Source organism: Paroedura picta, chromosome 3, assembly GCF_049243985.1.
Source record: "Paroedura picta isolate Pp20150507F chromosome 3, Ppicta_v3.0, whole genome shotgun sequence".
NCBI classification, from domain to species: domain Eukaryota; kingdom Metazoa; phylum Chordata; class Lepidosauria; order Squamata; family Gekkonidae; genus Paroedura; species Paroedura picta.
In genome coordinates this window covers 21184926-21197815 of record NC_135371.1, presented here as the reverse complement: position 1 = coordinate 21197815, position 12890 = coordinate 21184926, and the positions used below count along the sequence as shown (strand labels likewise).

The following is a 12890-nucleotide window of genomic DNA, read 5'->3' as shown; positions in this document are numbered from 1 at the left end:
AATGAAAGCCAATCTGTTCAAATTCAATACAGACAACTCTTTCCATAACTGATTGCCCCCCCCCCCCACTGGAAATATTCACCCAACAGGAGATGTCCTTCAGACAGAAATGGCCAGCTCTGGTCATTTAACTACAATCAGGAAGGAGCCCTTGGCCAGGAAAGGCTATTAGGAAATCAGCTCTCCGCCTCCAACTTCCTGCCAGTTTCAGAAGTTTGCTTGGTGGCATGCCCCGCTGCCAGTATGTTGCCCTAGCCTCCTGACCTCTTTCAATTCAGATCACAAGGGTGGGAGAGCAAGCCATCTCCAGGGGCAGAATCTGCATGCCTTCTGGGAGGGAGGCTGCAGGAGGGCCCAGAAATAGGGACACCCAAGTCCCACTTGAAGGCTGGCATCCATGATCCTCCCTGGTGCACAGTGCCACAGAGTTGCCCCCTCCCAAACAGACCTTTCTTCTCCAGGAGTCTGGAGATGAGTTATTGCACAGTCCCCCCTCCAAAATAGCCGTTTTCCCCTGGGGAGATGATCTCTTTAGTCTGCAGATTACCTCCAATTCCAGGATATTTCCAGCCCAAACCTGGAGGTTGGTGACCCCTGGGTTAGGAATGTTCCTTGAGGTTTGCAGGCAGGACTTCAAGAGTCTCGGGGAGGGGGGTAGGAGAGGGAGTAAAGGCTGTCTGCCAACCCCGTGGGACCCAGCATGGCTTTTCCTTCCTTCCTTCCTTCCTTCCTTCCTTCCTTCCTTCCTTCCTTCCTTCCTTCCTTCCTTCCTTCCTTCCTTCCTTCCTTCCTTCCTTCCTTCCTTCCTTCCTTCCTTCCTTCCTTTCTGTTGTGACCGAGTAGTGATATCAGGGCTCTCTCAGCCTCAACCACCTCACAGGGTGTCTGTTGTGGGGAGAGGAAAGGGAAGGTGACTGTAAGCCGCTTTGAGCCTCCTTCGGGTAGAGAAAAGCGGCATATAAGAACCAACTCTTCTTCTTCTTCTTTCCTTTTCCCTTTCCCTTCTTTTTGTTTCTGTGAATCCATTGTCCTTAATGGATGTTTGTTGCTTGTGATAATGCAGCTTTTTATGCCTCCCTCACCACCAACAATTTCCTTTCTGCTCAGCTAAGGATCTTTTCTGCACTGGTGGCTCCATGCCAGGCTGCAAGCTGCAGTTTGAGCCAGGGCAAGTTGCCCCACTTTTTCTTGCTCCTGCACTTGGCCTGGTGCACCTCGTCCGCCCGGGATTTGTGCTCCCACATGGGAGCCGGAGGAGTGAAGTTCCCAGTGCAGGAACAGTCCCAGTGGAGCACTTAGCCACTGTTCATTTAACTGGGTCTTATATGGGAAGCTGAATATGGTAATCTCAAACCACACAGGTTGTTACGCATTATGTGTTCCCTTGCTGCAGCTGATGTGTATTTGGGACTGTGGCACCATTGCCTACTGTGGGCGCTGGTGGTCCATGTGTCTCTTGTTCTTCATTCCCTGTGCAGCTTGCATGCTGTGTCTGCTGTTGTGCACATTTCCAAACATATGACGTTCCTTTGCTTCCCAGCACCTTTCTCCACTGTGGTGATTGTGACTGTAAGAAGTATGCATATTCTAGGAAGTAGAGGCATGGTTGTCATTTGCCATGTTGTAGGCTTTTGTGCGTGCAGAGGAACTGAGTAGGTGTCCTTTTTGTTCTGCGTTGCTAGGCATTGGTTAGAACATAGGTCTGCTGTGTACATTGCAATGAGCCGCTTTGCAAAAAGATGAGAGGAGACTAGCACAAAAAACCAATAGGCCAGGCAGAGACATAATGGTGTAAAGCAGACCAAGTAGAGATCCAGAGTGAGGTCCTGTGGTTGTCTACATGGGGTTTGCAGGGCTGCCAGGTGCCACCATAAGTCTCCAAGCAAAGATTCTGTCTGTTCACATCCTGTATACCACCTTTTTTTTTTTTTTGTTAGTCATGCTTCTTTAGGGCTACCCCTAGAGCAGCCTTTCTCAATTTTTTTTACCATTGAGAAACCCCTGAAACATTCTTCTGGCTTCAAGAAGCCCCAGAAGTGGCACCAATTGTGCAGAATATGGTTGGGAAGCATAGTTGTGTACACGTTCAACTGGGGCCCCTCCACTTCCCACCCACTCCAAGCCCATCATTGGCCATTTTGGGAGGTGGTGGGCGGGGTAATATGACCATATATGATCCTATGACCCAATAAATGTTTAACAAATTGGAAAAATATATTAAAATTAATTAACTCCCACCCATTCGGGAAACCCTTCCAGGGCTGTCAAGAACCCCCCAGGGTTTCTTGAAGTCCTGGTTGAGAAAGCCTGCCATTGAGTTTTCAAGGCAAAAGAAGTTCAGAGATGGTTTGCCATTGCCTGCCTCTGCATAATGACCCTGGTATTCTCCCACCCAAGTACTGGCCAAGGGCGAACTTGCTTAGCTTCCAAGATCTGCCAATATTGTGCTAGCTTGGGCCATCCAGGTCAGGGCATGCAGGCCATACACAAGCTGTATCCATCTCAAACACCATGAAAAGTAAATAATGTGTCTTGCCCCATTCGAGAACCCTCCAGACAAGCACGATCTCTGATACGTCATGTCCTCATTTCTCCCTCCCATCACCCAGAAGGCTTGAACCTGCTGACTTACATCAACGCACCACACTTCAGAGACCCCACCCACATCTTAATTAGTCTGCAAAGATGAAGATGAGAAGATGGGATACAAGTGGTGCGAACCTAAACCAGAGTCAGGATTTGGATCATGTGGAGTCTGTTCCCGTCAAAGCTTTCTCCCAGCTATACCTTTCTCATTTCCCAGCCCTTAGTTACCCAAAATGAATATATGTCATCCTAGATTACATTTTATCCTTGGATCCTGTGCAGTTTATTTTAGCAACCACTATTTCAATTCCTTAAGCTGTGGATGGAAAGAAAAAATTAGGACAGAGGTATCAAGAGGCCCAGACATAGTAGTCTCAAAATAGCCAAGCTGTTAAAATAAGCTAAAAATATGTAACAGGAGAACAGGACTTGCAATATGATATTAAGCAAACTATCACCCCGAAGACCTAACCCTGACTCCTTTGTTCTCTTTCCTCAGATTATCTTTGCTGACGAGTGCACAGAGGCGGAGGGGAGGCACTGGCACATGAAGCACTTTTGCTGTTTTGAATGCGAAACGGTGCTAGGGGGGCAGCGGTACATCATGAAGGAAGGACGGCCATACTGCTGCAACTGTTTTGAATCCTTATATGCAGAGTATTGTGATACCTGCGCTCAGCACATAGGTAAGGGCAGAGGCGGCTTATCCTAGTGGCACATGCGGCATGTGCTACAGGCCATGCTGAAAATGTGGGGTTTTGGGGAGGAATTTGAAGTCAGAGGTAACACCAGATACATAGATTCTACACATCAGAAATGGCAAGAGAGAATGGTTTCAGAGGGTAGCCATATTGGTATGCAGTAGAACAGCAAGATTCAAGTCCAGTGGTGACTTAGAGACCAACAAGAGTTTTATAGTATGCTGTGACTTTTGGACTAGACTTGGTCCTGAGTCCCTCCAGAAAAATAGAGCTGCAGAGTAGCAGAGCGTTTGCAGTTATTGGTAACCTTTTGGTGGATGAGGCACAAATTCAGATTCACAGCACATTGAGGTTTTAAAAGAATAATCTGGACTGGAAAGATTATACATGAAAATATATAATATTCTTCTGCTTCAGTCTCCTTACTGAATGCTAAACACCATGTGCTACTTAGCTTAAAAGTAGTTACAAAGAAAACACATTGCAAGCCCCTATGGTTGGCTTTGAAAGCAGGACTTACATGTCCACACAACCAAATGGAGAGAACTGAGAGTTTAATGACAGACTCCTTCCTCCTTGCTAGCAGAGAACCTTCTCTTCCTGAAGAAGGAGGAAGTGGGCGATGGCCCAACTGAAACAAAGAGATCTCTCAGGCTATGTACTTGGGATTCTTCCACTGCAATCCCAGCTGGGTACACATAGGTACAGTTTAGCAGCCTAACAACTTTACAACTACGCTTCATAGTTGACTTAACCAAATTACTTGCTGATTGGAATTCCAACACAGTATGGGCTTTCAATAGTGAAAGGTCCCTTCATCAGAAAGAAAGAATAGTTAGACCACATCCTAAAATACACAAATGCTCCTTTCTCCCTCCATATTGTATTGACCACCATTTCTGGCAGTACACTTCAAAACTAAATCTCCAAGGTGTTAAGAAGTTGGCCTTCCTTTGTCCAGAATCTGAATTTAGGTGAAAACAGATTTTATTTGTATCCCGTCCTTCTTCTCCCAAGCTCAGAATGTTCAGCCTTTCCGGGCCATTGGAGTAAGTTAGGTCAAGAGGTAGTGTCTTGCCCAAGGCCAATTGGTGACACTATAGACAGGTAAACCCAAGTTTAGCCTTTGCCCAATCCCTGCATTCTATTCAAAACATTACACTCACTTTTCTGCCTCTAGACAACATCAAATACAACATTCCCTTGCTGAGCTGTGAGTACAGGTCATGGTGGTAATGAGGTATTAGTTTGTATGTCTATTTTGCTTAATTATGTAAGACCTGCTAGCTGCATGTACTGCCTCTCTGTGACTATGGGAACGTACCAATGAGATAAGTAGCACTTTGTTCTCCAAAGATGTTTTCTAGTCCAAAGGCTGCTGTGCTATATGTACCTGTTGCTACGGTAACAGCAGTCGCCCCCACCACCATATCCTTCCCTGAACTCAACTCAAAATAAATGCGTGCACAAGCATCCATGTGATAATTAATGCTTCTTCTGTAAAGTACATCTAGCTTTGATTTAACAGAATGACGCAGGCATACCGCAAGCTATATGCTGGGGCTGTGCTTCACCATCATCTATATACTTATCTGGCACTTTATGTATGTCGGCGTGTGTCACGAGACAGAAGAGCAGACTTCCGGCTCTTGGTCCCATTGTCCCTCCAGTTGACACTTGTCCATTGGGGAAGGACAACCCCATTGAGATGACCTCTGAATCTTTTGCAGTTCGTTGGGGAAACAGCCTTGTTAGTTACAGGGACACCTGGGCTCCTTGCGAGTCATTACATTTTTTGGCTTGACTGTCTCACGTATTTGGAAAGTGCAGTACGCACCATGTTTTCCATAAGCATGATCACCGTTATGTGTGAAACATGTATTTTCCAACTTTGATAAGCATGAACACATGCCTTCAACAAACCTGAGTTTTCAGTCCTGCTTGCTAAAGCAGCCAAATACAAACCTCTGCTGTTAGTGAAATCAAAGACCTTTTCCGCACGAGGAATTTGCTCAGCTTTTACATTTTAGCCCATCTGCTGACAACGAAGCTGACTGAAGAGTAAATTCTGGCTTCTAAAACTGTCCGTGGCTATGAAAATGGGTCTCTGGACAACTCCACAATGCAATCCTAAGCACAGTTACATGCTTATAAGCACAGTGACTTTAGTTAGCTTAGAAAGGGATGAAACTCTTCTTAGGATTGCTTCCGTTTTTAAGAAAGGGCACCACATTGCTTCACTTTGGCCATAAGAAGGATCTGCCTGTGGTGCTATCAGTGAAAAATGAGGCTTATGCCCTCAGGTGTGCCACTTTAATTGGCACTTCCTCCATACCCAGGAGCCAATAATATAGACATTCTTTGACCATTCATACCTTCCCTGGCTTCTGAAGAAGGAAGCAGATATGTGAGCATGAGGATGCCATTTCCTTTTGTGACATTGTAATAGTGTGCGTAGTTGATAAGCTGGAAGGAGGAAGTTTGGGAATAGAGTGCTTGATCTGCATGCAGAAGATCCCAGATTCAGTCCTTGAGGGTCTCCACATAAAGGATCCCAGACAGCAGGTCTGGAGAAGGTTCTTCTCTGCCTCAGGTCTTGGGAGTCAGAGTAGCCTATAGCAGGGGTAGTCAACCGGTGGTCCTCCAGATGTCCATGGACTACAATTCCCATGAGCCCCTGCCAGATGTCCATGGACATCTGGAGGACCACAGGTTGACTACCCCTGGCCTATAGTGTACGGAACGGACCACAGGGTGTCAGACACATTCGTAAACTGGGCCTGTAGTTTGATTGTATAGTGCAGGTCAAGGCAAGGAAGTCTTGGTTTGTTTTTGTGTTTTTAATCATCATTGGTTTAAGCATTCAGGAAGAATCATCTTTGCTTTCAATCTTAACACAATATGATAAACAGAAAATAAAATCATTATTTTACTGAGCAACTGGATTTGCTGGAGCCAAACGGTTTCGGTAGCTGGCCTATTTAACAGCCTTACCTTACCGTTCTATCATTCTGATGCTGAAAAAAGAAATTGGCCTGATTTTTTGGGAGGCGGGGGTGGGGAGGGAGCGGGGAGTAAAGGAAAGGTTAATTCTGTTGCCAACTTCCTTCTTCTGCTGTTCTGTGCGATCAAATCTGCTCTCACTGGCTCTCCGTATGCATGCAAAACCCCATATATCTTCTTGTAGAAACGGCCGACATGTTTCAAATCATTTTTCCCGGCAGTCATGACAACTAGTAGTGACCTACCTTAAAAAAAATTAAAATCCAGTCTAAGAATAGCGTACCAAGTGCAAGACTTTACTTTGCAGGAGGTATTTCTAAAGATTGTGAGGAGTAATAGCCATTTTCCTGTCTACATTTCTTGAATACCTTAGCAGAACTCCCACTGTCTGAAACTCTAGTGCAGGGGTAGTCAAACTGTGGCCCTCCAAATGTCCATGGACTACAGTTCCCATGAGCCCCTGCCAGCGTTTTCATTTGCTGGCAGGGGCTCATGGGAATTGTAGTCCATGGACATCTGGAGGGCCGCAGTTTGACTACCCCTGCACTAGTGTATCTGGGTTGACTGTGTCCTTTCACCCATACCTATGTTCGCCAACTCCAGCTTGGGAAATTCCTAGATATTTGGGGGTAGCATCTGGAGCAAGGCAAGCTTTGGCACGAGAAGGGAACTCAGTGGAGATGTGCTTTCACTCAAGCACTTTTGTTTATTCCTAGACCCTATAGCATAACATAGAGCCTGCCCTCTGAAGCTGCTGTTACCTCTGCATAACTGATCTTTGAAAGGAAATCAGACTTAATTTTGGGGAAACTCCTTGATAATCCTCATGCGTTTGGTAACCCTACCCATCCCACTTGAGGATCTGTGTCAGAATAAGTGTATAAATGTGTCCATCTTGATCCAGATCAACTGATTTGTATGGTACTTATCATATTTCTGTTCCTTGTTCAAAGGCATTGATCAAGGTCAAATGACGTACGACGGCCAGCACTGGCACGCTACAGAAACTTGCTTTTGTTGCGCACAGTGCAAGAAGTCTCTTCTTGGGCGACCGTTCCTGCCAAAGCAAGGGCAGATCTTCTGTTCAAGAGCATGCAGCATGGGCGATGACCCTAATGGCTCAGATTCCTCGGACTCTGCCTTCCAAAGTGCCAGAGCCAAGGAGTCGCGACGTAGTGCCAAAATTGGCAAGAACCGAAACAAAGGAGAGGAGAATGCACTAAGCCAGAGCAACCAACTACAGGTGTCCTCCAACAGGCTTTCGGCAGATGTAGACCCTCTCTCCTTGCAGATGGACTTGCTTAGTTTATCCAGTCAAACTCCTAGTCTAAACAGGGACCACGTATGGAGGAGCAGAGATGAACTCTATCACTATGGGAACAAAATGGAGCAGAGTCAGTCACAAAGCCCTTTGCAGCTGCTCAGCCAGTGTAACATCAGGACTTCCTACAACCCAGGGCAGAGCCCAAGTGCCCAGCAGGATCTATGGGGCAAACATTTCAGCAACCCAAAGAGAAGCTCCTCTCTAGCCATGAAAGGACATGGCGGCAGCTTTATCCAGGACTGCAGAGAAGATTATTACTCAGGAAGGCTACGGTCTCAGGAGAGTTACAGTGACATGTCCAACCAGAGCTTCAGTGACACCAGAGGGAGTTACAAGGCCTCCAAATATGGAGAGGAGGAGGACGCAGGCATGTCTGCACAGCAGTGTCGGACCAGGCATCCAATCAATGCACTGAAATTCACCGAGGAATTGACACCCACCGAGCAAACTCCACGAGGTTCCATGGAGTCCCTTGCTCTTTCCAATGCCACAGGTATGTTGCTGATTATTAGCTTTTCTTGGCTACGTTTTGTGAGGCTAGACGGTTTGGTGGGCACAGTACCCTGCTGTGCCCACAGCTGGAATAAATAACGCTATGGTTATAGAGGGCTACAATAACTTTTACTCGGTGGGCTGGGATGTAGCCTGAACTGGGTTAAACAAATGGAGAAATCTTTGAGGAATACGCACACTCCACCACTTAGAGCAGGGGTAGTCAACCTGTGGTCCTCCAGATGTTTATGGACTACAATTCCCATGAGCAAACGCTGGCAGGGGCTCATGGGAATTGTAGTCCATGGACATCTGGAGGACCACAGGTTGACTACCCCTGGCTTAGAGAATATGCCTCTCCACAGAGATGCCAGAGAGCCCTAAGAAATGTTGCATGGAGTAATAATGTTCACTTGTCCTCATGCCTTGCCTTGGAACAATATTGAATGCTCCAAAAAACCATGGCCAGCCATCCTGTTTCCTTGCACATTTGTTCCTGACAATATCTCTTCCTAGTCAGAATCAGTTATCCTGCTTAACTCCCTGACACGCCAGTTCGCGTTCAGGGCGGCTAGCTCTCTGTTGCTGAGAGATGTCCGCGGAGACAGGAGACAAGAACGGCATCCGGTTGCTAGACGCCTGAGGTATTTGAAGTCTTGCTTATTCAGGTGGCTGCAATGTGTGTGCTTAAATCCCTGCACCTCTTCCTCCTGATACGACGGCCGAGTGACAGTTTTCAGATAACTGGGCTGCAGTCGCTGGCAGGGAATGAGGAAGAGAAGGGCTTTGCCAAAGCTACTGCAGCCCATTTTGAGCTGCGGGGAAGGAGAAATCGGCCTCTGTGTCTCGGTGATGGAGAGGAGAGGTCCCTGTGAGTGTTGGGCTGCGCTTCTTACGTATGAGGCAGGCTTCCCAAGGGAAGTGTAGACAATTGATTGTGTGCGGCAGCCTATCCGAGATTTATTACAATTGAGTTTCTGTGTGGCAGTCATCTGGGAATTGGGGAGGGGGCTGGCTTTTTGATTGTCTGTCTTACGAGGACTTTGAAGCCGGGCTTTCATAAATCCCTGCTCCTGTTCTAGACTTCAGAGTTGGATGTTTCTTTTAGATAAGGACAAGAAGAGAGCACTACTATAAAATCTGCCTCTCTTGGGCTTAGCTTTGAATCCTGAGGAAGGTCATAATGTTCAGGAAGGCTTTTCCCCCCCTGAAATGTTTCACAAGATCCAACACAAGGGCCTTTGCGTCTTTGTTTTAACATTTAACATTTGTCATTCTAAATGGGCCACAAGCCCCATGCTAATAATGACAGCAGCATAATTGGGCCGGGCAGAAAGGGGAGGGGAGTGGAGGGGGTCTGCATACCTAGGAGAACTCCTACTGCTTTCTCCTGGAATGAAATGTGAGGGGACAAAAGAAAGGCCACTGTACATAAGCAATGCAATCACACTGCCATGGAAATCGGTCTGCGTGGAAACAAAGGGCAGGCACTTTCTGACATTGGCCATTATGACACAGGAGGAGTGGGGAGAAGTGCACCAAAGAACGAGGTGCTAGAAATGTTCAATAAAGGATGTGCAACATGATTCTACTCTAAACCAATGCAAATGCCCACCTGAGACCTGGACAAGGAACCAAAAGATCTGCAGTGTTCGGATTTACCTGGCCAATGAGGCATGGGGACAATGTAGCTGATACCCATTTTCCTGTGGCACTTTTGTCACACCCTCGGTTCCCTGCTCTGCTTGTGTTAAAGCACCTCACAGAGGATAGGCTGGTCTCCATTCTTAATCCCATCACGGGGCTGGCTGGGAGGGCTGGTGGTTGGACCCTGTTCCTTGCCAAGTCCAGCTCTTGCCACCCCTGTTCGCAGCAGCCCAGCCTTACTCTCCTGAGTACATGTTGTTTGTTATTTGCTGGACTAGAGCAGTAGGGTGGTCAGGTCCCACTGGTCCCCAGTGGAGATGGGATATAGGGTTATTTATTTGTTTGTTTGTTTGTTTGTTTGTTTGTTTATATACCACCCTCCCCGACAGCTCAGGGCGGTTTACAGAAAACGGAAATGATATAGGTAACTCAATATTTATAGAATCATAGAGCTGGAAGGGACCTCCTGGGTCATCTAGTCCAATCCCCTGCACCATGCAGGACACCCACAACCCTATCGCTGACAGAGTAACCTGCCACCCTCTTGATTCTTCACAGAATCAGCCTCTCCATCAGATGGCTATCCAGCCTCTGTTTAAAAATTTCCGAAGATGGAGAATCTACCACTTACAACAATAATAATACAGTGGTAACAGTAGACATGGTAGAACAATGGGGAGAACATTAAATCAACTAATGCATACTGATGGCCCTGTGAGTTGGATGGATCGGCAGTGGTTACCATAGGCTTGGGGGCCAATGGGAAGTGGTTGGTTCAACCAGTTTGACCAGTTCAACCAGAGAGCCAGTTTGGTGTAGTGATTAGGAATGCGGACTTCTAATCTGGCATGCCAGGTTCGATTCTGCACTCCCCCACATGCAACCAGCTGGGTGACCTTGGGCTCGCCACGGCACTGATAAAGCTGTTCTGACCGGGCAGTGATATCAGGGCTCTCTCAGCCTCACCCACCCCACAGGGTCTCTGTTGTGGGGAGAGGAATGGGAAAGCGACTGTAAGCCGCTTTGAGCCTCCTTCGGGTAGAGAAAAGCGGCATATAAGAACCAACTCTTCTTCTTCTTCTTCAAGTTGATCTCAGCCAAATGCCTGCTGAATTGTAACCGGCCTCATGCTTCCGGGGGGGGAGACGGGTAATAAATAAAATAATAAAATAATAATATAAATAATAAGGGAGTCTGGGGACAAGAAGAGCCTCTTGTGGCACAGGGTGGTAAGGCAGCAGTAATGCTGTCTGAAGGTGTCTGCCCATGAGGCTGGGAGTTCAATCCCAGCAGCCGGCTCAAGGTTGACTCAGCCTTCCATCCTTCCGAGGTCGGTAAAATGAGTACCCAGCTTGCTGCTGGGGGGTAAACGGTAATGACTGGGGAAGGGACTGGCAAACCACCCCGTATTGAGTCTGCCATGAAAACGCTAGAGGGCGTCACCCCAAGGGTCAGACATGACTCGGTGCTTGCACAGGGGATACCTTTACCTTACTGGGGACAAGAGGGAAGGAGCCTCAGTGGGACATAATGAGTCCACCGCCCAAAGCAGACATTTTCTGCAGGGGTAATGATTTCTCTGCTCTGGAGATTAGTTGTAAATCGGTGAGATTGCCAGTTCCCCCTTGGAGCTTGGCAGCTATATCTCGAAGCAATAGCTGTGTGAGGGAATCTGGATTCTAACAGAGAGGCCTTCGCCTTCACTACAGTTCCCAGGATTCTTTGGGGAAATCACTGACAGTTAAACAGCTACAAACCTGATATGTGTTATAGTCTGGCTTTATCCATTTAGGTTGATCTTTTGGGTATAGTTTGGGCAGCGTTCCATTTCACAGCTAGAAACGGTGCTTCCAAAAGTCAGCCCTCACAGTTATTTTGTGGTGTGGGAGTTTAATCCCCCCCACAAAATCCCTCAATTAGCTCTTGGCTGCATGACGATCCTGTCTGAACACGCTCTTTCGAACAATCTGGAAGATGCACAAGGGCCACACGATCTAAGCTGAATGTGCTCTCTCGACCAATCTTAAGGTGACCAGATTTTAACATTGGTAAAGCAGGACACCATTGACCGGGGGGGTTCTTGATTAAAAATTCGGTCTATATGGAGCAACAAAAACTTTCAGAGAACGCATAGAATGCAAAAATACTATTGTAATATATATATACTAGTAGTGGAGCCCGCTGAAACCAAAATTCAGCGGGCGCTAAGGGTCTGGGCAGCTTTTTTCTCCCCCCCCCCCCCGTTCCGGAAAAAAGCTCCCCAGGCCCCGGGGAAGGCGATCCGCGGCTTTGCTTCGCGCGCCTGCCGGGGGCTCCGTGGGGCGGCGGCTCCGTTTCGCGTCGGCTCTCTTCTCCGGCGGCGGCGACAGGTAGGCCCCGGCAGCGGCGCTTCGCGCGGCTGCCAGGGGCTCCCTTGCAGCCAGCCTGACGTGATGCGTAAGGCCGCCTGCAAAGGAGCAACTGCAAGCCGCGAATCGCCTGCCGATTGGTCCCTCCGATTGTCTGTCCGGAGGAAGGGTCCAATCCAGACCCTTCCTCATCCCGGGCACAACCCGCCTCAGAATATATATATATATATATATATATATATATATATATATATATATATATATATATATATATATATATATATATATATATATATATATATATATATATATATATATATATATATATATATATATATATATATATATATATATATATATATATATATATATATATATATATATATTTTGTTGTTGTTATGTGCGAAGTCGTGTCCGACCCATCGCGACCCCATGGACAATGATCCTCCAGGCCTTCCTGTCCTCTACCATTCCCCGGAGTCCATTTAAGTTTGCACTGACTGCTTCAGTGACTCCATCCAGCCACCTCATTCTCTGTCGTCCCCTTCTTCTTTTGCCCTCGATCGCTCCCAGCATTAGGCTCTTCTCCAGGGAGTCCTTCCTTCTCATGAGGTGGCCAAAGTATTTGAGTTTCATCTTCAGGATCTGGCCTTCTAAAGAGCAGTCAGGGTTGATCTCCTCTAGGACTGACCGGTTTGTTCGCCTTGCAGTCCAAGGGACTCGCAAGAGTCTTCTCCAGCACCAGAGTTCAAAAGCCTCAATTCTTTGACGCTCGGCCTTCCTTATGGT

The 12890-nt window shown here is 47.1% G+C and overlaps 1 protein-coding gene across 3 annotated transcripts in view; it reads left to right on the top strand.

The window, feature by feature from the left end:
• Window positions 1-12890, top strand: part of PRICKLE2 (prickle planar cell polarity protein 2) — a 319076-nt gene that overhangs the window by 269795 nt on the left and 36391 nt on the right. For all 3 annotated transcript variants that reach the window (XM_077325062.1, XM_077325064.1, XM_077325063.1), the window contains 2 exons: window positions 3086-3272; window positions 7244-8107. In XM_077325062.1, coding sequence (XP_077181177.1) covers window positions 3086-3272; window positions 7244-8107 — 1051 coding nt within the window. The remainder of the gene's footprint in view (window positions 1-3085; window positions 3273-7243; window positions 8108-12890) is intronic.